Here is a 27789-nt window from a genome sequence, read left to right as displayed (position 1 = left end):
TTTTCCTATAGAAATACCCCTATCTCCTGGACTAGATTAGAAAAGTAATAGCTGAAGTTGAAAAAAAACACCCAAAACTGTATAAACATGTCTGCATTTATGTTATTTTTCACAATATTAGTTGTTTAGCATTTAAGTGAAAGCTACAGCCTACCTGTAATTATAATTCCATACCACCACATGCATTTTTTGTTGCCTTTATTTTATGAAAAAGCTCATTTCAAATCTACATTAAACGAAGCTGAATACAAAGTCTTAGTGGAGGAGGACTGGGGGCCTCATTTACAAAATCATGGCCGTTGTCCTCTGGCCTTAAAATTTCAGGAAGGGCACTTCGAAGGGCTTCGTATTTGCATGTTTCAGTGCCAGAGCGTAGGCATAGACCCTGGCGTCCACTATCAGATTTTCTTCAGCTACCAGAGCTAGAGGAAGCAAAGGAGACATGTCAGACAGCGATGCCACTAAAGGGTAGTAGCTCTTATTCAATCAGTGTTTACTGTGCACCTCCTATGTGCCAGTTCTGTGCTACATGCTGGTGATACTGTGGTGAACAAGGTATTTTCTGCCTTCAAAGCTCTTACTCTAGTGGAAGAATAAAGGATTACATATGTTTCCAGCATGAGACAAGAAAAAAGGAAGAAGAAAGACGAGCACATATAACAGATGATGATTTTCTGTTAAAACAGGAAAGCTTTGTAGATCCAATTGGTACATTTGTAGCTCACTATCGGGTTTTGCTACTCTGACACTGTGCTTGGTTATTCAGTACCTGACAGAGACTCACGTGTCTTTCTCACCACTAGGGAATACAGGCTTTCCACACTCAACTACTGTGTGCATGATAGGTCTTGAATTCTACAAAGGATGACATCTCAGAACCTTATTACAAAGGGCTTTAACGACAACTTCCGTTTCGCTCAGATGGAAGTTATCAGACTTCAAATCTGTCTCTTATTTTTCAAGCTACTCATTTAGAACAGGCTCAGAGACACTTTGATCCTTGAAGGCAGGGTTATGTCCTACTCACCTGAACAACGGGCTTGGTAAGTGCTGAAAGCTATTTCTTGTAGCAAACTGAACTCCAAATACCTTTTGCAACTTCTCAAATGTTACTTGTTGAGGAAATGACTTGATTACTATATTTTGAGTCTAGGAAAACTGGCTTTTACCCCTCCTCCCCCCATATAGCCTTCTCTATATGCCTCCCCCTCTTCTAAGGCCAGAAGGGAAGTTTAATTAGGTGGAAAGGAGAGGGAAAGTTTTTTTTTTTTTAAAGAATACTTTCCTAATATAAAAAATGATAAAAGATATAGCATATGACATTTAAGCGCTATGTGCCAACATTCTCCCATTTTCTTTTACTTACGCCTCCTCAGAGATAGGGGCTGTCTGTTGTTCCTGTTACATGAGAAAAGCTTAGAGGCCGTGGAACTTGTTCAGCTGGACCTAATACACGGTTGCTGAGCTCAAATCCGGGCAGGCACATCAGACTTTAACTTAACGGTGTCTGTTACTGAGAGCCACGCTTCTCTGAGTAAATGCCTAATAAATGACTGAGTCTTTTCAGTATGAGTATTTCTAACTCTGACTTTGAATCTGGAGGTGGTTTTTACCTCAGATCCAGTTTTTTAAAAAGTACAGTAGGAATGGCAACTTTCTGGGAACCTGAAATCACTGATTGAAAGATCCACTTTACTTTTCACACAAACAACACAGACATTAAAAAATAGAACTGCAAACAGTAACAAGTGTTGGAGAGGCTGTGGAGAAAAAAACCCCTCATACACTGTTGGTGGGAATGCAGACTGGTGCAGCCGCTATGGAAGGCAGTGTGGAGGTTCCTCAAAAAATTACGAATAGAATTACCATATGACCCCGCAATCCCTCTCCTGGGTATCTACCCAAAAATCTGAAAACATTTATCCATAAAGACACGTGTGCTCCAATGTTCATTGCAGCTTTATTTACGGTGGCCAAGACATGGAAACAACCAAAATGTCCTTCGATAGATGAATGGATAAAGAAGTTGTGGTATATATACACAATGGAATACTATTCGGCAGTAAGAAAAGATGATATAGGAACATTTGTGACAACATGGATGGATCTTGGGATTATAATACTAAGCGAAATAAGTCAGACTGAAAAAGCAGAGAACCATATGATTTCATTGATATGTGGCATATAAACCAAAACCAACAAAAGAACAAGACAAACAAATGAGAAACAAAAACTCATGGACACAGACAATAATTTAGTGGTTACCGGGGTGTAAAGGGGGTGGGGGTTGGGAGATGAGGGTAAAGGGGATCAAATATATGGTGATGGAAGGAGAACTGACTCTGGGTGGTGAACACACAATGGGATTTATAGAGGATGTATTACAGAATTGTACACCTGAAATCTATGTAATTTTACTAACAATTGTCACCCCAATAAACTTTAATTTAAAAAAAATAAGAAAAGAAAACAGAACTGGAAGCCACCGGTACTTATGGGAGAGAGAGACTGCTCTCAAAGCTCCAGGTCCAACAATGCTTCAAGTTAATTTTTGAAGTAAAAATTAAATGAGTGAATGTGGACCTACCGAGCGGCATGAGGAGTTCCGTGACGGGCCTGGTCCTGTCTTCAGTACACTCCATCCTAGTGGTTCTCTCAGGGACATCTGTCCACATAACCTACTACAGAATCCCTGGCCAGGGATGACACACTAACCACATGTTACTAAGGGCCACACTGCTGGTTAGTGTAGTTCATTGTGTCAGTACATTGCTCTTGGCGTAGAGTAGATACCTCAGTATTTATATTTATAGAAAGAATACTGTTCAATTCTCCTCTAATGTACACTTTGCACAAAGAACCATCTAACACCCCAGCATAGCTAAGAGAGAGCTCCTTACGCCTCTGTATCACCATGGGTTAAAGATTTAAAGTATAAAATAGTTCTGGCTAATCAGAGGGCATATAAGCTGGACTTGTATAGGGAAAGAGCCTCTGCTGAAAGCTTTCACTTGATACAATGTCTTACTCATATTTTCAGACTCTATGCCACCTGAAAAGGACAATTATTTATTATTGGTCAAATGCAGTTTTACAGTAGTTGCTATGTATTTGACTTGAATGAGAAAGAATAGAAAGACACAGAATTCTATTTAGTACCCCTTTGCTGGGAATGGGTGGGGAAAAGAGAGAGTTAGATAATAATCTTAAGAATACTTACCTTCAAGTCTCTTCAGCAAGTCATTCTTTGGTAAGGAAATTACTTCCATAAACTCTAAATAGACAAAATGCAAGTGAAAACAAAGCTGAAAAATAGGAGAGCCTACCAGAAGAACACAAAAGGCCCATAGCCCTTACCACTCCACCAAACCATAGCGGTGGACAGACAATGGAAGCTGAGTAACATACCTCCATCTCCTGCAAAGAAACAGAAGGAGGACATTTTAGCAGGGCCTGCAATGCCAAGACACGCGTCTTTTGTGCAGGACCTTTCAGAAAGACTCTAAGAACTTAACAGAAACCTGGGTCTCTACTAATTTAATTTGTATACACAGTAAAAAATTCCATAGTACAAAGTTATCATCGTTCTCCAAATCAAATGTTTGATAGCAAAATTTAAAGCATATTCTGTCATACGTATCTATGTATTTTTAAATTGTATGAAAATATACAAGACACAAAATTTACCATTTTAACCGTTTTTCAAGGTATTATTCATTGGCATTAAATACATTCACGTTGTGTGACCATCAGCACGATCCAGGACGTTTCTGTCATCCCAGTAGGAATGTGGAGCCCGCTAACGCTCCCTTCCCCATCCCTGGCACCTCCGTTCTACTTTCTGCCTCTGGGAATTTACTGACCTGAGGTGTCTCATGCTAGTAGAATCACACAGTGTTTGCCCATCTGGCTTATTTCACTTAGCACGATGTTTTTAAGGTTTATTCAAGTTATAGCGTGTATCAGACATTTCGTTCTTTTATGGCTGAATATTCCTTGTATGAATACTGCATTTTGTCTTCCCTTCCCCCTGTGGGGAATGAGTCACGCCGTATGAACGTGGGTGGGCACGTATCTGAGCCCCTGCTTTCAGTAACTAGGAGTACACGGGGTATGTACCTAGGAGTGAATTACCTGATCATATGATGATTCTGTGTAATTCTGAGGAACTGCCCTTTATATGTCTGTTTGCTAGTTTGAAAATTGAGCATTTAAAACCAGCTGCAATGGGGTACAAAACATTTAGGAACAACTAAGGAAGATGAGAACTGGAAGACTCACTCGCACACATGGTTTTCTGTGGTGCATATAGCAACACCTTTAAGGGGTGGGTGAGGACATGGAACGGACATGCATTAAAGCTTCTGAATCCCAACTTGCTAAAATATATTATAGAGCAAAGAATTTCCAAAAAGCTTCTCTAAGTAGGGAACTCAATAAGAATAGTTAATGAGCTGCTGTCCTGTAACAGTTACTTAGCCATTCTTTACATATATGAAGACAGATAATCAGAATGACTTTGAAGATTTTCATTGTTTACTATTTAGTATGTAGGCCTGTAGCTCATATTACTAAGAATAAACTCCATACAGAAAATATGGAAATATGTAATTTAATATTTTATATAAAGAAAGCATAAAAATCAATGAAGTGGTAAAAGAAAAATGCTAAAATACACAAGATTATGAAAATAGCAAGAATACTGAGGAAGCATCTGCAAAAGACTGTTACTCTTTTAACCAGTCAAAAAGCAAACTAGTTACTAGCAAAGGTAACAATATTCAATGCCGTTCAGCCCTTAAACAGCCAGTACACTCACCGGGCTTTGGCTTAGGTCGCACATTTTCAGCCTCATCTCCATTAATAGTTACTGTCACGATGTGTGTGGTACAGTTTGACAAACCCGGATCCATACATACAGCTACGGAGAGAAGCAACAGGTCATCTTTACAGACACCAGTCAGAGGTCATTTGTGTCATGACTTAAATGCCTTCGGAAGAAGACAGCTCCTAATTCCTGTGTAACAGAATGGATGCAGGAGCACCAGTCTACCCGCCACTTAGTATAGGCCGGAGGACTGCAGAGCATATATGTAGCCAGCATCCCTATCTTCCCCAAAGTTCCTGAGCAAACTTCGGTAAGCCTGAGGGGAGATGGTACTGACATGATGTAAAATTCTTTCACATGAAGAAAAAAAAAGTCTTAGGCGCATGACGTATGATGGGTGAGCCGGAGGTGAGTATGCAATAAAGTTCAGGTCGTGGGGAACTCTGGAAGGCAACATGATTTCATAATTCTCCAACTTCAGGTCTTTCTTGCTCAAACTTGCTGTCAAGGGGAGGGGAGGGTAAGGTCACATTTAGATGGTGACCAAATCTAATTATGATTTTTCTTCAGGGAATTAGCCAAAATAAAAGACATCTGAATTCTGACTATAAAGAACACCCCAAGAAGCAATGCTTTTACAACAGAAGAATCCACTGCTTGGCTAATTTTCCTAGGTTTGCCCCCCACATGCACCACCCCTGGAAAGCAATACAAACCTGGGGACCATTCAGCAACGTCACCTTTATAGCCGGTTTCTTCCTCCAGCTCCCGCAGAGCAGCTGCCTCTGGGCTTTCGTTATCATCTATGAGACCTGGGAGTTCAAGTTCAAGTGAGGCGGGAGAGGGAAACCCACGTTTCTTTGAATCTCTCCTTCTTCTAACATAGCTGCTGCTGAGCTACGTGAGAAGAATCAGAGGATTGTGAGAAGTGGTCTTACTGGTAAAACCGAGGTTTCGCACTTTTATAGAAAAAAAAAGGTAAAAGCATAAAACCTTAGGCAGATTAAGTAGGTTCTGATAGCTTTCGTCTGTTCATCGTCCTTAGACCTAGATTGGTTTTCACGAGCATCTTAGCACTAATGATTTCTACAGCCCGGACAACATATTTCCTGGGAGGACAAGTGGCTTGGTGGTGGCTGAGTGGCCCAGGCTTTGGACCTAGCTGTGTGACGACAGCACCGGAAGCCTATTACTTCCCGTTTCCTCCTAAGATGGGGTCAGTGTTACCTATCTTGCCTTCCTCCCTCACAGAACAATACTGAGGCCCGGTAGTGAGATGCCAGGATGAAGATCACCTCGGAGGGAGAACAGAAAAGACAGCTGAAGGCTGGTGGGCTTTAGGGAACCACCATGATACTGTGATGAGGAAGAGAGTCCAAGTGGGAGAGGGACAGTAGCAACTCGGAGTCTTTCCTGAAAGGAATAAAAAATTACCAAGAAAAGGTGAAATACTGGCTATTCAGTTACGTTTTTAAAAAAAGATTTTATTGGGGAATTGGAACAGGATTTTTTTGGGGGAACAGTGTGTATTTCTGGGACTTTATTGGGAGAACAGTGTGTTTTTCCCAGGACCCATCAGCTCCAAGTCCAGTTGCCATTTTCAATCTAGTTGTGGGGGGCACAGCCCACCATCCCATGCGGGAGTCGCACCGGCAACCTTGTTGTTGAGAGCATGTGCTCTACCCAACCATCCGTCCGCCCCTTCAGTTACTTTTAAAGTTAAATAGCGAGTAAATAAGAAAGGAAATAAAGTTAATTATATATTAATATGGGATGGACTTTAAAAATACAAAACTTAAACCACTAATGATAAATGAGATCTAATCTCTCCTGATGGTAACAACCCAATTAAGTCCTATAACAACACACTGCATAAATTCTAGAGAGCTTAACTTACTGTACAGCTGAAAAAAAAAATTCTCTATTCCATTGATAGTTTTTGGAGTTAAGAGTCTGGCCTAGTTATTACTGCAAATTTCTTGTCAGAGGCAGATTGCTAGTGATAGAAGATGAAATAAGTTGACAGATGAGGGAAAAGCAATTTCTCAGAGAGGTTAGAAAGAATGTCACAAAGAGGAGGGCAGGTGGCGTGAAAAGGTGAGCTGTGACACGCCTTGGATCGCCTCCATGGGTGACGGTCCCTGAAGTGGCTGGAGGCGCCTCACTGCTGAAAGGGTTCTGTTGAACTTGGAACCCCATGGACAGAGAAAATGGCGTTGAATGACAGGTCCCAAGAAACAGCCCAGTTCCGAGCTGGGTGACTCACCTGCGGGGAACTCCAGGCAGTAGCCCCCCAGGGGTGGCCGGAACTGTTTCACCAGAACAATACATTCATAATGCAGAGTTCTTTGCAGTACCGGGATAATTGTCACACCTGTCGCCAGGAAATAAGATGCAGGAGAGTCCTAATGAAAGCTCAGTCACACCAGCAATCTGCTTACAACAATCTCACGAAAACCCCGTATTTTAAGAAGTGTGGCATTCGAAGTCTACCTTATGTTTGCCATTCCCAACAGGAAGGTGAAAGCCACGATATTGTTAGTTAACGCGGAAGTCATTCTCACTTAAAAACGTAATTAAAGAAAAAATAGTCACACTTCCATGTTTATAAATAAGTGATGTTACTTGGCCCTAAAACAAAACCCCGCTCAGTTCTAGGGAAAAGCAAACAGCCCAGGAAGGGCATTTGCATCACCCTCTCAACTTTCCCAGCAGGGAAAAGCAGCAGCTGTGGTAGCTACTCTGTTTGCTTGCAGTAAAAATCAGAACAGAATGGGGAAAAAAAAAAAAAGGGAAAGACAAGAAAAGACCCGTCACCCAACTTCTCCTAGACCAGAGGTGAATTTCAGAATTGTTTCTGGGACCTTTGCAGTCAAAGCATTTACAGCTGGAACGGAAAGTGAACTGAATGAACAGTTGTTTCCTAATTCCATTTCCTCATCAACATATAAAGCAAGTGGTCAAGAGCATTTTTCAGCGCAAATAAGTTTTCCAAACTAGGGCCCACCTAGATCCTTTGAACAGAACACAAAGGATTTCTAAAGTCATAGCATAGCAAGACACAGTATGTGGCTTCAAATTATTGATTTGTGTCTGGCTATAAATATGTCTTCCCCTCAAAAACACTGTCCGGAGTTTAGATAACAGGCTCCAGAAGTTATTTATAAAGAAAGCTGATTTAGTTACAGAGCATTGCAGAAAAGAATACTAGATTTAAAGATAAAAGATCATAATTGGAGGTAAGTGCTCTGATGTCTTGGTTACAGTAGAAGGAAAAACCCTGCACCTAGCCTTACAGCCGAGTAACGTGGGCTAACTTCCCTTATAAGGTTATAATAGGTTTGCACCCATACCATCAGCCGACTGTCCTTTCCTGGTTGTACGTTTCACCGTTTCCCAAGTTCTGTTCAGTCAGAAGAAAAAACAAAATCATTAGTGCTGAAGAGGAGAATGTTCTTAGGTTTTGAGTGTACAGCCAGAACTCTACAAATGCAAAGCATGCAAAGGTACTAATGACAATTAATGGTCAACACAACCCACTGTGCTGTCCTACAGCTTCTGAAAATTACCAGAGAAAAGCTGCTACCCGACATCTAGCCCTCTGGGTGCTGTCACTTGAGCTGCCTTTCAAATCAGTAACTGGAGAAATTCTTCAGTTTGGACCATAAATCTACCGGGAACAGCACAGCTGGTGATCACAGCTTTCCAGGCTGTTCAGCAGTGGACATACAATACGCCCCTGCGAAAATTCCAGAGGGGATTCTGCATAATGAGAGCTGGTGAGATAGTTATACAATTCAGATGTTAAGGTCTGTGACCTAAAATACACAATTTTAAGAAAGCAGGACCTTTCCATTTATTTGTTGAGGAATTCTGAAATTTAGGAGAGTGCTCTTCTTTGCGTGTGTGACATCTTATTAAAGGAGAAAATGTCCCTGGAGGAAAGAGTGAGATGAGTGACAGCCGGTCCCTGATCCCTTTTATGGCATCATGCTGATTAGCTATTTGTTCCGGGGGAGCGCTGCCCGGAAAGTCCAGTTCTTGTGTTTCCAGGGGGAGGGCATGAGGGACAACTCCCCCTTCACCTTCTCATTCCTCAACCTGGAGAAAGCAGTGCTAAGAGGTGGGAGTGAAGAAGCAAATAATTTTGCATCCAAGAGGAGACATCTGAGTGGCTCTGGGGATTGGGATAAGAAATGCGTCAACATGTGTCTCCCAACAGTAACGGTGAGTATAAGGTGTACTACTTGGGGGAACCCTCCTATGCTTTTTATCTGCTTATCCTTAATGGGTTTGGATCTTGCCACATTTCTATTAAAACCCAAAATTTCAGATAATGTAATCTAGTTTTAAAATAACTTTCTGTAAACTAGATACTTCAGTATTGTACCCAAATTTTACAGGGCAAATATGTCAAAATGAACCTGTGAAAACCAAACAGACTTTGACAACTCACAGCTGCCGACATTCCTGTTAGTAGCAAGAAGCCAACCAACAAGCACTTCTGATAAGTCAGTAATACAAACTGCAAGAGACAAAACACCTTTGATATAGCTCTCTCTGCTGCCTCTTAAGGTTAGTCCTAAAGACTGAAGAAGACAGTGCTGGGCAAAGCACTGAAGGTCCCATCCCAAATACACTAGGAATAAGGGAGACAGAAAGAGTAGCATCAATATAGTGGTTATGATGAGGTAAATAAGCAGTAACGAGCCAGCAATTATGAGCAACAAAATACAAATGCATTTATAAGAAATACTAGAACAAGAATGCTCCGTGAGAGCTCCAGTCTCCTCAGCGGGACTCAGAGAGAGACGTACACTGGACTGAGTCAGAAAATCTTAGTGTCCACTTGCCTACTAGCTGACCCCATAGCCACAACCTTGAGACTTTTCTCTTTTGTAAAACTAGGGAGTTAAGAGTATGTTATCTCACAAGCCTCTTGTAGCTTTAGAATTCTGATTCTAGTTAGGTTACTCTATTATTTAGTCTTTGTTATGGGAAGGTCTGTTTTGCTTTCTTCCCTCTAGTCAACCAACACAGGAGGTAGGAAGGGCCAGAAGACGATGACTTCACTTCTGTCCTGAATGTCAGTAAAGGGCTGTACTGCCAGCCTATTTTTACACTTGTAAGATTAATTCCGTACCCTCTTTCAGGAATACGACGGTGGAACAAAGGATTCTCTAGCTGCTATTGTATCCTTATGTACATGCTCTTATATGAAATAATAGATGAAACATTTTATAAATTTATAAATCACAGCCTACAGTAAAGTAGAGCTTCACCCTTCCAAGCTTGACATTCTGTGTGACATGTTAATGCTGCATGTAAGACCCCTTTGGAGCTGCGAGGAAGACCTATGTGAGGAGCTGGAGGTGAACATACGGAGGCCAAACCAGCAGGGCAGTTGGGTGGACTCTAGAACCTGCTCCCAAAGTACTGGAGCAGACGCTCTGCAGGGAACACCTAGTGGGTGTTTTGCAAATAATCCCCTAATGACTCCGCTGCACACCCCTAACATGCAGGAAGGAAGGGAAGGAGTCGGGCGACGGGACAAGTGCTGCGAACCAACACGTCCTCCTTAGACTAGCTAGTGTTAAGGGTTTATTTTGTGTTATAAACGTAAACATTATAAGGAAGAGAACCAAATGATATCACTACAGGTTGGGTTCTAATCTGTTTGTATTTTCACAAAAAGAAGTACATTTGAACATGTTGTGCTCCCTAAGGCGTGGGCCTTGCTGCATTTCCGAATCCCTACTTAGTTCATATTTAGTTCTATACATCAATCTCACTATAAATAATAGCTATACTCTTCCACTGTGGTGATGGATCATTGTGTGCTTAGCTTTCTCACTTGGGGGTTTTAATTTAATGGTGTTATAATATCTTAATGTTTCCCATAGTTCTCCAACATTGGGCCTTACTAATATTTTTGCTGGTTTAGTAGATATAATCAAAAGTTTAAATTACTGGCAAGTCCATGTACTTTAGCTTTGATGATAGAAGTAGTTCCTCACAAGGAAACTCTATTCTTATTTGATCACTTAGCAAATGGGATTTTTATATTAATTTATATCATATAATTAAGATACTACATTTAGTTGCATTTTCATATTTTCTCATTCCATTCTATTTTTTATATTTCACTAAGTAAATGCTTAATCTATTTTAACACATTTTTTCCTGATATTTAATATAAAAAATTACTGAACAGAAAATCTGTAAAATAAAAGAAAAAAGGTTAATCACACAGCTGTCATTAACATTTTTCTACAGTTTTCCTTCTAGCCTTTTCTTACACATTATTTGGCAGAGTTTTAAAAGCATACATACAATTTTGAATTTTGTTATCAAACATTAACTTTTCTCATATTGCTAGGTTGTCTTCATAATCTGCTTTGTAGGTGGTTGCATAGATTTTACCAAATGCATACACTATAACAATTATTTCTCTATTTTTTTAATGTTCAGGTTGCTTTCAATTTATTTTCGTCTTTTTAAGTTTTGATGAACCTTTTTCAGGCCTAAATCTGATTCCAAATAGTTTTCTTAACAGAGTCTCAGGCCCCACGGTGACCTGTTCCCAAACTCTCCCCTCACACAACATCTTTATGGCATATGATACATATTGTGAAATGCTTTACAAAATGTTTTCTTTTCCAATTTACGTTTCCACATGCAAGATATAAGCATATAACTTTTACCTCAAACCCAGAAATGTTTCCTCTTTAATTCTTCTAATTTATAGATTAGAATTGGTTTACCTAGAAGGAAGCAACCTGTACTGTTAATCATTTTGCTGCTTTATCAGCTTAAATTAGGCTTGTCCCCAAAGCTTTAGGTTCACACTAATCTACTTGGGCAGAATGGTGTTAAAATAGATTTCTGACTAATTACTGTAACAAATTTACAATGTAATTTTTTCAGAGATTATAAGTGATTCAAACATTCTAACAATTTGAAAACAGCTAAATTAGACTTTTTAAATTTAAGATAGCGTTTACAATGAGGAAAATATCAAAATTATACCAAACAGTAATAGAGACCCTGAGAACCCAAATACTGAGCATTTTACAGAAGAAAAAAATAGGTTACCTTGTTTTACCAGTAGGATCCATGTAAGTTGTTTTTTCAAGCTTGACCCATTTTCCTTCTGCAGTTAACTAAAAGGAGATTAGATGGATGATAAACTGGGAAACTTTCAAACTGAGTTGTTTTTTATTTAGATCACCCCCCCCACACACACACACATTTTCTCTACGTGGCCCTCCCAATTATCATGCTTATTTTCCCATAATTCACGTCCAAGTTTTCAGTTGAGCGTATTAAAACGTGTTTTCCTGAAGGGTGGTTCTGCTTCTGTTTGGAGTTTTGGAGGTAGTACTGAGAGGTGAAAAGAAATGAGAGCAGAAACCTGTTGGGGGTGGGGTGGGGAGGAAGACTAGGGGTATGTACTAGGGAGTACAAGGAGTGAGGGGTCCTCTGGGAGGCGCCTCACGGTCTGGCCGCATAGGTGTGTGTTTAGTATGTAAACTCATCAGTGGCATTTTACTGTCAGCGACTACACAAGAAAGCGGCCTATGGGGAAACCACGTCCAGTGACTAGACTTCCCATAATGTCACCTGGGTTTCCCACCCAATCTGAGAGGCACCCCAGCATCGTTCTGCCTAGACAGTGAGGAGTTTCGGTCACCAGGACTAACTTGCCCATGACACCCTGCTGCACTAACAGGAAGGTGTCACTGTGGCTATGAAGCAGTAGATGCTTCTGACTAAGGGACCTTGTACTTCTTACCGGCAGCAACCTGATGCTTACCAGCAGACCTATTCACAGGTAACATGGAAAGACTTTTAAATCAAAAAGAATTGCAGGAAAGTGTCAAGATCAGAGTTCCAAGATGAAGGATTTAAAATGTATCCATTGCAGTGGTTCCTAGGAAGAGCCTCTAAAAGCTAAACTGAGTAACATACAAGACATACATTAATTCTGGAATGTAGACTACATCTAAGAATTTAGGTTTTTATTGTTCTCATACATAGTGAGACCATAAACAGCTAATTAAGATGTGATACCTAAGTATGAAGTGTCTAAGCCCTAAAACTCACATATGATTTATTCTTCTACTCAGGGAAGCTTCTAATAAAATTTGAGAATTTTGATATCAACAGCTAAAATCCACTTTAAAAACAGTCTCGATTTCACCAATACAAGTAATTGAGAGGGAAACACTACGGCTCCCACACAAGAGCAAAATGTCCCTGAGTTCTAAAAAGGGAGCAGGAACAATGTTTAAAAACCGTTTCTTAAGAAGTAGAGATGGGACAACCAAGATGGCACAGTACACGCTGCGTTTACCTTCTCTCACGACCACATCAAAATTACAACTAATTTACAAAACAACCATTATTGAGAATCACCTAAAATCCAGCTGAACTGAAGCCTTTCAACTAAAGATGCACAGAAGAAGCCACCTCCAGACTGGTAGGAAGGTCAGAGACGCAGAACGGGCTGGTCCCACACCCACGTGTGACCATTAACAATCCGGGAGGGCTATTTCCGCTGTGAGGGTCCCCTCAATCCCCTAAAGGAGTAAGAGATCCCAGCCCCACCCCAGCCCAGGGTTCCAGTGCTGGGGAGAGAAGTCCCCATAATTTCTGGTTGTGAAAACCAGTGGAGATTGTGCCTGAGTGAGACAGTGCGGCTACACTCACAGGCGTCCCTCTTAAAGGGACCACACACAGACTTTTCCACCAATGGAATCACCTGCTCTGAGCTCCAGCGCTGGGGCAGCAGCTGGAAAGGTGGCAGGGACAAATGGTGGGGAAATGAGTTGTCTGGCTTGGGACGGGGGCTGGAGAGGCAGCTTTCTTCTGGACGGGGGAGCTGGGGGAGACCACTGCTTCTTTGTTGAGCCCTCCCTCTTCCCGGTTAGGAACACAGGAAGCTGCCATTCTGAGTCTCTGCTGTTTGTTCATCCCGCCCTGGTGATTTGAGACCTGGCCCCGCCCAACTTTCAGGCACACCCAGGCTGCTTCCAGGTGCCTGCCTTGGCTCCAGCTGCAGACTTTCATAGGGTCTCTCAAAGGTTCCTGGAACCCACACAAGCAGCATCTGGCTTGAGTGTGTCCGGTATGTATGGCTGAGGAGCCCTAAGCCGGCACTAGTGGCAGCTGACCTTGGTTCGAGGTTTGGCCTCTCAAGGCACTTCTAAGCACAGCATGGGCCACAGCCATCTGCGAATTCCTTTCTGGCTCCCACTAGGTGGCTCTGGGTGGGGCACCGGCTGTGGCTGAAGTAGATCTACAGCGGATCCCTTCCAAGGTTGTCCTGGGCTGGAACCCCCAGTGTCCTGTTTCAAAACGAGCTACAACATCACCCAGCTGCCTCCAAGTATGATGCACCCAGCAGGTGGATTGGCCAGGCACCAGGGCCCTGCTGAGGCAGATCGTGCTCCATAGGATCAGCCCCTGCACAACAACTCTTCCCCTGTAGTCAAGCCCAGTCCTCACAACCAGTGAGCCCAGGGTCAGTCCCTCCCACTGATGTGCAATTATCAACCAAGTCTCAACTACAAGAGGAGGGCACACACAGCCCACTAAGGGACACATCTGGGGCACGTGGCTCAGGTGACCAGGAAGACTGTGCCACTGACCCCACAGCACACCTACTACATAAGGCCACTCTACTAAGACCAGGAGACATAGCAGCCTTACCTAACACATAGAAACAAACACAGGGAGCCAGATAAATTGGGGGAGACAAAGAAACAGATCCCACATAAAAGAACAGAACAAAGCTCCAGAAAAAGAACTAAGCAAAACGAAGATATGCAATCTATCAGGACGCAGAGTGCCAAACACTGGTTATAAGAATGCTCAGTGATCTCATAAAAATGGAGCTGGAAACCATGAAAAAAACCACTCAGAAATAAAGGATACAATAATGGAAACAAAGGCTATATTACAGGGAATCAACAGTAGATTAGATGAAGCAGAGGATCCGACCAGCGATGTAGAAGGTAGCAGAAAACACCCAACCAGAACAGCAAAAAGGAAAAAGAATCCAAAAAATTGAGGAGAGTTTAGGGAGCCTCTGGGACAATATCAAGTGTACCAACATTCACATTATAGGGGTACCAGAAGAAGAGACAGAGCAAGGAACTGAAAACCTATTTGAAGAAATAATGACAGAAAACTCCCCTAACCTGGTGAAGGAAATGGACATACAAGCCCAGGAAGCACAGAGTCCCAAACAAGATGAACCCCAAGAGGCCAACACCAAGACACATCATAATAAAAATGCCAAAGTTTAAACACAAAGAGAGACTCTTAAAAGCAGCAAGAGAAAAGCAGTTAGTTACCTACGAGGGAGCCCCGTATGACTGGCAGCTGATTTCTCAACAGAAACTTTGCAGGCAAGAAGGGACTGGCAGGAAATATTCAAAGTGATGAAGAGCAATGACTTATAACCAAAATTACTCTACCCAGCAAAGCTATCATTTACAATTGAAGGACAGATAAGGAGCTTCCCAGACAAGAAAAAGCTGAAGGAGTCATCACCACCAAACCAGTATTACAAGGAATCTTAGAGGGACTTCTTTAAGATGGGAGGGGGGGTTAAGGATGGGTGAAAGGGGAAGGGATTAAGAAGTACAGATTGGTTGTTACACACTAGTCACAGGGATGCAGGGTACAGCATAAGGAATATAGTCAGTAATATTGTACTAACTAGGTGTGGTGCCAGATAGGTACTAGATCCATCAGGGTGATAGATGGGAATGGGGTTGGGGGCAGGGTGACAAAGCTGAAGGCACTAAGAGATACAAACTGGTAGTGTAATACAGTCTGGGGAATAGAATCAACAATGCTGTAAAGGTCATGTAAGGTGCCAGATGGGCACTGGACTTCTCAGGGGGATCACTTCATAAACTGTGTCCAAAGCTGAAGTAGAATAATACTGAATGTCAACTATAGCTAAATATATAGGTACATATAGTCACGGGATGTGGAGTACAACATAGGGAAGATAGTCGATGGTATTGTTAACACCTATAGAAGATGTCAGAGGTGTAAGGTAGTAGCTTGGCGGGGGGGGGGGGTTATCCCTTTATCAGGGGTTTAAATGTCTTAACTAGTATGTTGCTTTGTACACCTGAAACTAATTGAAAAAAAAAGAATTAAAAACAGTCATTTGAAAACACAGTCTATACATTTCTTTGAAACTTAGTTTTATGTGGGGAGGGAGAAGGGAAGTGAAAAACAATTTATACCTCCTCTGAAATAATAAACTGTTTGGTATTTTGAGAAGAATCCGTTGGTTCTTGGTTATCCATTTTCAAACTAGTTAAGTCTTTATACAGTCCTCAGGGAAGAAGGTCACGCTGTAAGAGAATGAGATTTATTTAGGCTACGTTTATTTTTCTGAATGAAACAGTTGTTCATAGGCCACTAATTACAACACTTAAATGGTAAAAAACTAATCTGTCATCAAAGCTGCTTTTCTCATGTGAGGATCTGGGAGAAGTGCGCCAGGGAGAAGAGTATACAAAAGGCCCTAGAAACATCCAGGGAAGAACGGAAAGCCATCCCAGTCAGGTCCAGCCCAGGGCAGCACATTCCTACTACGCACGCGCACACATTAGGACTCCGGATACAATCTTAGATTTTCTGATTCTGAATTTTAAAAACTTTCCAAGGGGAAACAGTACAAAGATTGTACACCACTCCCCTGACCCGCACCCCCCCCCCACTACTGTCCCTCGTCAACCCTTTACAACTCTGAGTGTGTGGGCTGGCTGTTTCTATCTCCCATCTATCTTTCTATTTAACTTGCAAACTGATATACCATTTTAATAATTTGAAAGTGTACAGTTCAGTGGCAAGTAAATACATTCACATTATTGTGGCTCATTCATGTCAAAGGTAACGTATCAAAGCCACAGCTGTGCACAATGTTATCAGCACAACAGGATCTGGCGTGGAAGAGTGGCCCTGGCCCCGGCCCACTTGTCCTTCGTTACTACTCTTTCTTCTGTTTTGGCTAAATCCCCTTACTCTGTACCCAGAACATCTGAACATCTTTTTTCTATCTGAAAGTTGATTGCTAATCTGGCTGCATATAGAATTAAAGGCTGAAAATATTTTTCTATCACAAATCGGGGGACGATGCTCGGTTGTCTTGCCTCCTGTGTTGCTGTTGAGAGATTTGAAGCCATCCTGGTTCTTGACCCTTGTTCTCTGCGCCTTGTTTTCTTTCTCTGGACTCTTATAGTTATTCACATCTTCATGTTGATTGTACTGTAGTGGGTCGTCAAGTGGGTCCTTTCCTTCTGGCAACTTCAGACTGTGCTGCTTCGTGGGGAAATTATTTCACTGATAATTCACTCCCCTCCATTTTCTCTGCTCTCTCTTTCAGGGACTGATATTTAGCTGTTGGATTTCCTAGACTGGTCCTCTGCCTTATCTTTTTCTTTCCTATTTTCCTTTTCCTTGTTATTTTACCTACATCTCTCAGTGGCTATTCCAACCTTTTAAGTTCCTTATTCACTCTTCTTAAGTTCCACCGTTGCCTAACCCACCCTAACTCCCAACTTTTTAGCTCCTGGGAAAATATAGCACCAAACATCATCACCTCTTTTACCCACAACTGTCTTAGAGGCTTTTCTCTGTTCTTCTGGGACCTACAGTGACAAGTAAACTACACATCACATCTCCAAATTTCACCTGAAACATCAAGTTTCCCCCATCCTAAAACACAACCAACAAAACAAACAACGGTCTCATAACCCTGTTCTCTCCTCCAACGTTGCTGGACTTCTTGAAACAGACGATACTACTGTGCATCTTTCCTCGGCCCATTGCATTCTACTCTAACTACATCTACCCATCATCCCCAAGCTAGAAATATAAGTATCTCCAACCTCTCATTCTTTACCAACCATAACCTTGACATTACAAGTCCTAAAAAGCTACCTCAAACATTTCTTGAAAGAGTCCTATCCCTACCATCCCTGTTCCCATTTGGGATGAAATGATTTCCAAAACTATTGCCTAGACACTAGATCTTTCTTTACATTGTCCAACATTCAACACTACTCAGGTATGCTGCTATAAAAATTCCCTAAAGTCACTGCTGAAGAAATGAAGGAATAAAGTGAATCTGGCTGGCTAAGTCTAGATAGTCATTCTGTTCCTAAGAATTAAGTTAGTGTGGGGCCTGCTTATACTTGTTCTGAAGAGTAATAGCTCATCTACTTGTCTGTGTTGGACTAAGTTAGTTACATTCAATTTCAAAATTATCTTGGCACAAAGTTAAAAGAATTACACCACCTGATTTCAAAACTTACTGTGAAAGCCGCAGTAATCAGATGATGTGGCACTGGCCTAAGGCTAGACATGTACGTTGATGGAACAGAATTCAGAGTCCAGAATTAGACCCATACATTATGGCCAATTGATTTTTAATAAGAGTACCAAGACAATTCAGTGGGGGAAAGAATAGTCTTTTCAACAAATTGTTCTGGGACTAGATACACACATAATAATGAAAACGAACCTCTACCTATACCATATATAAAAACTCAAAATGGATCCAAGATCTAAATATAAGAGCTAAACCTATAAAACTCTCAAAAGAAAACATACGCGTAAATCTTCATGATCTTGGATTAGGCAGTGGTTTCTTAGATGTTGACAGCTAAAGCACAAGCAACCAAAGAAAAGGTAAATTAAGACTTCATCAAAATTAAAATATTTTGTTCTTCAAAATATACCATCAAGATAGTCAAAAGGTAATCCACAGAACTGAAAAAAGTTTGCAAATCTGATAGACTTGTATCTGAAATATGTAAAAAATTTGTAACACAATAATAAAAGACAAATAACCTAAATGAAAATAGCCAGAGGATCTGAATAGACGTTTCTCCAAAGGTCTACAAGTGGCTAATAAGCACACGAAAAAATGCTCAACGAAAGGCAAACCAAAAGCACAGTGAGACACCACTTCACCCCCACTAAGATGGGTATAATAATAAAAGACGTTAGTGTTTGTGAGGATGCTGAGAAGCTGGGACCCTCATACGCGGCTGGTGGGAATGTAAAAGGGTGCAGCCACTTTGAAAACAGTCTGGCAGCTCCTCCAAAGGTTAACCAGAGACTTCCCACAGGTCCCCGTAATTTCACTCCTAGGTATATAACCAAGAGAAATGAAACATACGCTCACACGAAAACTTGTACAGAAATGTTAATGGAAGTATGATTCCTAATGATCCCAAAATGGAAATAATCTAAATGTCTATCAATTAATGAATGGATAAAAAAAATGTGGTATTCCATGCAATGCAATATTATTCAGCCATAAGCAGAAATCAAGTTTTGATTCATGCCACAACATAAATGAAACTCAAAAGAAAGAAGTGGGACACACAAAAGGCCAAACATTACAAAGTTGTATTTACATGAAATGTCCAGAGTAGGCAAATCCAGACACAGAAAGCAGACTAGTGGTTGCCAAGGGGCTGTGGGGAGGACTGCTTATGGGCATGTGTGGGGTTTCTTTTTGATGAAAATGTTCTGGAATTAAGTAGTGGTGATTGTGGCACAATCTTATGAAAATACTCAATACCACTGAATTTTACAGTTTAAGGTGAGTTATGGTATGTGAATTACATCTCAACAACCACCACATTTGCAGTCTTAAAATCCCCAACAGGCAAATGTTCAGGATAGTGGGTAGCTAAAGGTCACTTTGGTTTGAAAAGATTGACAAAGCCAGGAGACTAGGCAAGGAGTTCTGTCCTGGCCGCGGCGGGCTAGGGATGCCCAGCGCTGCTGAGCCACGCGACCACTCTGCTGTCCTCTGGGGGTACGAGGTAGTACGGTTAGGTCCACGAACTCATCCTAGAGAAAGTGCTACATACCTCATTGCTGAGTATCACTATGGTCACCTTCGAAGGACTCCCCTTGGGAAGCTGTGCACCAACACCAGTACCTAGCCCACCCTTCAAAGCAGTTTTGGAACTCTTTTTCTGGGATGGCCATCAGAGCTGTCCTTGTATTACCCTGGGTGTCCTGAATGTCATCAAAATGTCTTCCTTTCCATATTTCCTTTATCTTCAGGTAAAGAAAGAAGTCATTGGGGGCCAGATCAGGTGAGTGGGGAGGGTGTTCCAATAGATTTTTTCCACAGTTTGGGTACTGGCTAAAAACTCCCTCACAGAGAGTGCTGTGTAGGGTTTCCAGGCAGGAATTCCCACCCATTCTCAGGAATTTTTTTCGCTTTCCAGTTCCTGAATCCCGAGAAAAGTTGGAGGAAAATCAGCTCCTTGACCCCAGGTGGTTGGTAGTATCGGCTGTCACTTTGTGGAAACGATTCATCGTGGAGAACAAAAAACAGTTTATATCTCAGGATTCAGGAACAGGAAAGGGAAAAAAATTCCTGAGAATGGGTGGGAATTCCTGCCTAGAAACCCTAGTGCCGTGTGAGCTGGTGCATTGTCGTGATGCAGGAGCCATGAATTGTTGGCGAAAAGTTCAGGTCATCTAACTTTTTCATGCAGCCTTTCCAGCACTTCCAAATAGTAAACTTGGTTAACTGTTTGTCCAGTTGGTACAAAGTCATAACGAATAATCCCTCTGACATTAAGAAAGGTTAGCAACATAGTTACAACAACTTCACGAACTTAATTGTCACATCACATATATTCTGCCTGATGCTCAACATGTATTTCTGTTGTAAAGTTAAATGTATTTATGTTTTATTCAAATGTTACCAACATTGTTGCTTGCAGATTATGGGAAAACCTAGGAAGTCAATTTCCAATAAGGACTTTGGCAAAGAAGCAAAATTTGAGGCCTTAGGTAAGAAAAGACTGTATGCTAAAGAAAGAAGAACCACTTAATGAGGAAGAGAGAAAGAGATGTCTGTACAGCTTCACACTCATTTAAACCATGAAGTATGCACGAAGCATATTAATAGTTGTAGAAACCAAATACCAATCAAGTGTCTTAGGTAATCAGGCTAAAGCAGCGGGTGGCAGAGCCACCGTACAGGACAGAACAGGACAGTACATCCTAGGTATTAGAAAGACAGCAGTTGGCGCAAGAAAAGCCCTGCCTTCCCGGAGCTGACTTTCTGGTGGGGAGAAAGGGAGAAAAAGTAAGGAACGACAGACGATTTATGCCAAGTTACTAAATTTTATGGAGCAGGATTAAGAAGGAAAGGAAGAGTGAAGATGATGGGGGTGGGGGCTTGCTAATCTACAGTGATCAGAAAAGGCCCCCTTTTATTTAGTGATATTTGAACAGAGGCTTGAAAGTAATAAAGAAGCTACGTGGATATTTTGATATGTGGAGACAGACATTTAGCATTGACGACGAGTACATGCATATACCGTAAGAAAGCAGGCAGTGATTCCTTTGAAAGTATCCCAGATAATAATTTACTAAGTCAACTATTAACTGGCATTGGTTTCCATTAGACAAATAGTTTACATTACCATCATCAAAGCAGAATGCTGAGCCAGATGAAAACTATCCAGAGGTTGGCTATTTGTCTCTACCTGTGTGTTCTATACCCACATAAAAGAACTTTTATCTAAGACTTCTATCTTCTCGATGTCCATTCCTTTCTATTAACATCAGAGAAGGAAAATTTCCCCCCCTTTAATTCTAACTTATGAGAAAATAACATCGGCAACCAAGCAACCCCATCTATGTCACAGCATACTGTGTCCAGAATGATACAGGATGCTTAGATGAAGTGGATTTTCACCTCTCCTTTTAAAAAGTAACACTCTGACCCTAAGTACCTCTCTGTACACACCCAAACTGCTGAAAAGAAAAGACCTGCAGTCCTCAGAGCTGTCAAGACCCACCAAGAAACACTTGAAGGCAGAGCTAGGCAGTCACTAATATTCTCTATGACAAGGGTTCTTGGTCTGGATTCCCAGAGAGCCTCCAAAGGCTCAGTCACACGTGTTAGGGCACTCAAGTCCTTGCGCCACCCCCGTGGGGGCATCTTCAGGGGCTAAGAGCAAACTCGTTTCTTCAGATTTACAGAAACTTTAAAGTGTTTAAGTTATCTGCTAGACACCTGCCCCTCCCCGCCCCCCTAGGTTTCTATCTTTATATCGTCCCTCAGCTTTTCAAAGGGATTGTTGATGACCAAAAAGATAAAAAAGTATTGTTCTTCATCTGCTCTTCATTTAACCAAGTTAAACTCAAATTACAAAACAGTCTTTAATCAAAAGATGGACCCTGGGTAGGCAAATGTGAAGGTATAAACAGTTTCATACGGATTAGAATGTTAGAGAGCCAAAAGGCATGAACGACAAAAGGGAAAGTGGCAGACAGGGCTGGGCCTCTCTAGGGTTTCTTGTAATGCAGTCAGCCCCAAGGGGCAACACTGGAGCAATCTCTTGACAGTGCGAATAAAGAAAATGTGATTCAAGAGTATGTTCTGTACTGTGTAGTCCCCAAATGCTCAGGACTATAAAAGCACCTCCCAAATACTCCTGAAACGTTAGAATATCATTTTCAGCACCATTTCAGAAACAAGCGAAATGGTGCAGTTTGGGGGCCAGTCACTACAAGTAACGGCTGAAGAAGGAGCAAACAAGGTTTCCACTCCATGCCGCACAGCCGTCTCCGTTACTGCGCCAGAGCTTTCCTAAACTGACTCAGTGCTGTTTTGAGATTTATGAAGTTTAATTTGAATGTTTTCCACTTCATTAGCCAGAATTTAAGGTTATCTAAGGTTATCTACATTTGGCTGCTAAGGTAGTAATGCTTTGTTTTGTTTTTTTAAAAAACAACCCAGGTACATAGTGCTCTACTGTTTCAATCTCGTAAGCCATTTTAACTGTTTGGATTGAACACTGACAGTCTATGGTGTGTCAGATGTATAATTTTTCCAGGGCACAGAAGACCCTAGTGAGGGAATATGTGAGGGATTTAGAATTCCTGTACAGTGGGAGGCAGGAGTCTCTAACTAGCTTTGTAAGCACAAACAATTGAAATGTTTCAGCATATACTAAGTGCAAACCAACAACTATCTTTCCCCTTGGGGACCTTACACTTTAGCAATTAACCAGAGGGGGAAATGCCTGCTGTAGAGATAATGTAATAGCAGGGTGCTTTAAAGGAGGGGCAAATCACATCCACGTGGGAGGCAGGGAAAATTGTGAAGATTTTTAAATGACAGTTTGATATTAACATTAGATTTACAGACCAAGAAGGCGAGGAAAGCATTCCAAATAGAAGGAATCAAGGAACAAAAGCATAGACATTATCTGGGGGAAGGGTTGAGGAATTACAGGGCAGTTTGCAAGCCCTGTGGTTCTCAAGCTTTTCCTCCCCTGGCTCTCCAAAAACCCCTTACAATGGATATTAACATTTGCAAACACGTCTCCAAGGGCTGCGTTCCACTGGATGCCTGCCTCCTTCCCCCAAATTTGCAGGCAAATGAAGCACCCAACAACCTGTTAAACAACAAAAAAAATAACTTCCATAGCCCAGTCTTTTTAAAAGAAAGGGTTTATTAGGCCATTGCTAGCAGAAAAAGACTGGTCTTGGGGTATGGAATCTAATCCACCTGCAGCATGGCTAGTTAGGAAAGACAACAGGTTGGTCGTCCCCCAAAGTCCCACAAGTGTTTTCCACAAATGGGCGGGGGGGTGGGGAGGCAGAGAATGATGTAAGCTGTGTAGAAAGGCTTTTCATTAGCTGTAGACAAAGGGGATGGGAGAAGGTGAAAAGGGGCTAGTTCTGGGACAGGCAGCAGAGTCTGCAAGGAAGTGTCCTGTGGCTCCTGTGGATTAGCTGTGGGCAGCAGATCAGGAAATTCACATGTAAATAAGCGGAAGCTCTGGGGGGTTCTATGGCACCTGGCTGTTCTCTCTTTTGGATAATCCCAGCAATAGGCACCTGGAAATCAATCCTAAATTTCAACAGATGTACTGGAATGGGAGCACTCTGTCAGAGCTGGTCCACAGCTATTAACAGCCTGTTGTCTCTTTTACTCTCCATGCGCTGTAATTTTAATTTACAACATCTCAGAATCTTTTTCTCGTCAAACCCTACCTGGCATACTACAAACTCTTGTTGCTCTGTAAGCTCTTTGGAGTTAGCACTTACAATTCTCCACTGAAGGGAGGAAGATAAGTGATTACTTTTTCACAAACTTGGATATCTCAATATTAGTAATAACAGCTGGATTAGCGGGAAGTGGGAGTTAAGATTCAAATTAAACTGAGAATCTCAAAAGCACTCATTATTCAAATTACGATACTTGAATCGCTGGTTTCCTGAGGTTGCAAAGTGAAGCAAAAATCACAAGAAATTTTATGTTGGCTAGTTGCTCCCAGATCAAAGTAGAATACTGTAAACACCATCTATTCTCAACCAAATAAAAGATGTCGGAGCTCAAACTATAAGCAAGGCTTGTGATTGACAAATGAAGATCAGGCAGTTGGATGAGTTTAATAATTGGATAGAGAAATCAACAAAGCACTCCAAAAGAAATAAAGTGGGAGAGGATCTGTTTGCAAAAATAACTTTATGAGTGTATTGTTAAAGTCAAACATCAAATGCTTAGGCATATTTAAGATTCCATTCTACAATTCTTCCAGAATTTCACAGAAAAGCCACTTGACTTATAATGAACAAAGAATCAAATGAGTATAGTTCTATTTAATAATCTTGATTATAATCATAAGATTTAAATTTTGTTTTTTTTAAAGATGGTATTTTTATCGGTCCTTTTGTACCATTTATGGTAAAATTGTTATCCACATCACAAGGGTTCACTTGAAGTGAGCTTTTCTTTGCTGACAACAATTATCCTCAGATAATGCAGACTTCCTGTACTTGATTTGTTCATGGGAAGACACTGAAAGTTTTTCTACTTTTCTGGCAGGTGTGGGGGTTGGGTAGGCAGGAAGGGAACTAACATTTTATGGAAATGATGCTACTTGGTGATTTATAATCACATTTAGTTCTGGTTGAGCAAGAGTGAACTGCTGTAATTACCCTTAAATTTAATGGGTTACAGCAACATAGTAATGAGACCAATAAAGAACCTCTTGTGAAACCGAGTCCTTATGACTTTGATTAAATCTAGTTTTAAATTCTAGCTCTAGAAATCATCTCTATCCCTCAGACACCTAGCCTTTCCCGATAATCACCAATTCCTATCCCCCCTAAGCAGCAGGACAGTAGCCCAAACCTGACTCAGGGTCACAGGTTGGGACTGCTGGCCGGCTAAATGTAAAATCTCGGCCTAAGTTATGTTTCAGCACCTCCAACGGAAGGTGGAATGAACCCCTGGCTACTTTCCCATGAGACCAGACAGAGGGACACTGGACCCTCACCTCACCTCCGACCAATCAGTTCCCAGCATGACCCGGAACCGCTAACCCACGAGGTCTTGTGATTTTGCCCTATAGAATATTCCTTGGGGGAGTCAGTTTATTTAGAATATAAGCTCTCCTCTGAATTGGCCAATTCAGTATTCAACTATTTTTTTCTATACTGCAAACTCCTGCTCGTGCATTTCTTTGGGCCAGTGCACACTGGCAGATGGACTCAAGGAAAAACAGTGGGGTTCTGGCAACACTTGTAACAGCCCAGGCAAGAGATATGGTAGGTTTGGCCTAGGGTGGTAGCAGAGGCAAGAAAATATTTAATTCCTTGCAGGTGAGACTTACTACTTTTCCTAAAACAGCATTTAGGGAAGGGGTTTCCATAGCTAATTCCAAGGAGATGATCTTTTAGGACATTGGGACATGAGAAGGAGAAAGGGGTGGTGCACTGTTGTTCATCTCGAGTTTGAGATGTTGGCAAGATTTCCAAATGGAGAAAACCAGTAGGTAGTTGGAAATACTAACCTACAAGGATTAGTCACGTTAATTGATTCAGAGAAGGAAATGTTTTTCATTATTTCATTTGTAATTGCACAATAACCCTCCCCCCACTCATTTGGCTACCAATAGTTTTTTGGCATGCACGAGAAAAAGCAAGTATTTCCATTGTTGTAAAGGTTTTATTGAAGAAACTTGAGGAATATAAACACTTCATGGCTAAGTGAAGAAAAGACAAACATGGTGGCTAAAAAAATAGTGAAAGTGAACTTAGCTGTATCCATTCACAATACTGGAGCATGTTTGTATGGAGATTTGATGCTGGTTAAATGTGTAACAAGTTATGTAAAATCCACTGAGTTAATGCTAACAAGTCACTGAACAACCTATGCTCCACACACACTCAAGTTTCCTGGGTCGTTAATGTGTTAGTCCTCCCATAATGACTGTATTTCCAGTTTCTACTTTCTCCTACATCTATTGATTCCTATCTTCAAGAGAAAACACCTTACCCAAATTCACCCCATCAGTGCTAACATTTCCTTCGCTGTAACTTCTTTATTTCTAGGTCGATCGAGTGACCGCTCCATTTGGCATTAGGTCACCCTTAAACCTGGCAGTCTGGCACCATTTCTCCTAACATATAGAGAATATTACTTCTTCCTCTCCCTCACCAGAAAGGATTGCATAATCGTGGATCTCAGAGGTACTTATGAACCCCACCTCACCCCCAACACACACTGCAACATTATGTTCTCTTTACCTCTGCTTTGAAAATATATCTTTAAAAGCAATGCTCCCAACTAAACCACTTAGCCAGTTAACATTTTGGAGAAAAACAAAATATGAAACAATGCGTATTCCGTATTGGGGGAGGGGGGTGTGTGAATAGGCAGAGGATCTAGTCATTACTCGAATGAATATCTTTCTAAAGAGGCCTGTAAAGGTTCTTACCTTTACAATTTAAAACTGCTTAGATGGACCAGTAAGTGTGCAATTTTAAGGAGACTCTAAAATGTGCCTGGGACAAACCCAAGGCATGAAACTGCAACGGCTACATTTAAAAGGTGTTTCTCAGCAGCTAGTCGTTTTTCTTTTAAAGAAAAAAGCAAACGTGAACTTCCTCAATATTCTATTTTCTAGTCGCCATCAAATACATCATTTGGGAAGGAGTATAGAAAACAGGTGATAGTGTAATGGGGAGCAAAGAGGAGGAGGAATAATGAATATTAAAAGTTCAACTAGGAATTTTTCCGTTTTGATTCCAGCATGGCATGGATACTGATAAAATCTGGCTTTTCCAGGCTGCTCCTTTTGCGGGGCTAGAATAAATTAACTTGCTGCTCAAAGGAGAGACCTCTCCCCTTCCCTCAATTCTCCTAAATTTACCTCTCCTCTTGTACCTCCAAAGTCGAACTCATACCGATGAGACTCCTTCCCTCTCATAACCCTCCCCCAAGAAAGAGGGACCATCCCCCCCTCTTCGCAGATGCCTCAACCACTGCACTCAAATTAAGCTTTAACTGGTGCTTCCTGCTTTCTCTACTCCGAGTAGCCCAGGCTCTTCTACCCCCGTCCCTGGTTCTCCTCTGAACTAGCTCTCCTTTCCGCGCCATCGCAGCGGTCGCCCCCTCGCTGCCCGGGACGCGAGCCCAGTCCGCACACCCGGAGACACGCGCGTGTGGCTGCCCGCACGCTCCACATGTGCTCCCTCCCTCTTCCCCAGAGACCTTGTACGTGATTGGCCCGCGCCCAATTACCTACTCCAAGGTGTGGGGTGAAGGGAAGGGTACTCCTTTGGGAAGGGGGACGAAAGAAGAAAGCACGAATCCGAAGTAGCAGTCTCCAGAGAAGCCGGGGGTACTGCTAGAGAGCCGCGCCTAGCGGTTATAAGTAGACGTGCACTTGCTCCCTCCCGGCACCCGTAGAACCCCCGCCTGTGGGTGACCTGGCCTGAGATGATTACCTTCCGGGGCAGTGCGCGCCTAGGCGAGAAGGCGGAGCCATGCACTTCTTACGGTCCCCTTCTTAACACTTCCGTGATTCCTTTTCCGGGACCAGAACTCTGTGTTTATGTCTGTTCGTGCGTGTATGAGTGTGCAC

General features: G+C 41.8%; 1 protein-coding gene across 6 annotated transcripts; it reads right to left on the bottom strand.

Moving 5' to 3' along the window:
• Nucleotides 1-181: 181 nt before the first annotated feature.
• Nucleotides 182-27789, bottom strand: NUDT5 (nudix hydrolase 5). Of its 6 annotated transcripts, XM_019710269.2 has the most exons (10): nt 27451-27610; nt 16099-16209; nt 11924-11991; nt 8182-8231; nt 7095-7202; nt 5545-5640; nt 4820-4921; nt 3409-3417; nt 3221-3274; nt 182-422 (listed from the first exon to the last, which is right to left on the bottom strand). In XM_019710269.2, exons 2-10 carry the CDS (start codon nt 16159-16161, stop codon nt 313-315), a joined length of 660 nt encoding a protein of 219 aa, XP_019565828.1. In that variant the 5' UTR covers nt 16162-16209; nt 27451-27610; the 3' UTR covers nt 182-312. The 6 variants fall into 6 exon arrangements, with proteins under 6 accessions (XP_019565828.1, XP_074181081.1, XP_074181080.1 ...); XM_074324980.1 differs by lacking the exons at nt 182-422; nt 3221-3274 and adding exons at nt 9372-9467; nt 17011-17176 and having other exon boundaries at nt 3283-4921; nt 27447-27606; XM_074324979.1 differs by lacking the exons at nt 182-422; nt 3221-3274 and adding exons at nt 9372-9467; nt 17011-17176 and having other exon boundaries at nt 3283-4921; nt 27451-27606.

The sequence above is a fragment of the Rhinolophus sinicus genome, linkage group LG02 (assembly GCF_036562045.2).
Source record: "Rhinolophus sinicus isolate RSC01 linkage group LG02, ASM3656204v1, whole genome shotgun sequence".
Taxonomy (NCBI): Eukaryota; Metazoa; Chordata; class Mammalia; order Chiroptera; family Rhinolophidae; genus Rhinolophus; species Rhinolophus sinicus.
This window is presented reverse-complemented; position numbering and strand designations above follow the sequence as displayed.

Bases quoted from the DNA above. Each gene is read 5' to 3' on its own strand.
- NUDT5 (XM_019710269.2), bottom strand. From the start codon at position 16,161: ATGGATAACCAAGAACCAACGGATTCTTCTCAAAATACCAAACAGTTT. The intron at 11,992-16,098 runs GTATAAATTGTT...ATCTCCTTTTAG, and splicing joins AGTTTATTATTTCAGAGGAG to TTAACTGCAGAAGGAAAATG. The intron at 5,641-7,094 runs GTGAGTCACCCA...TTGAACTCCCAG, and splicing joins CTGCCTGGAGTTCCCCGCAG to GTCTCATAGATGATAACGAA.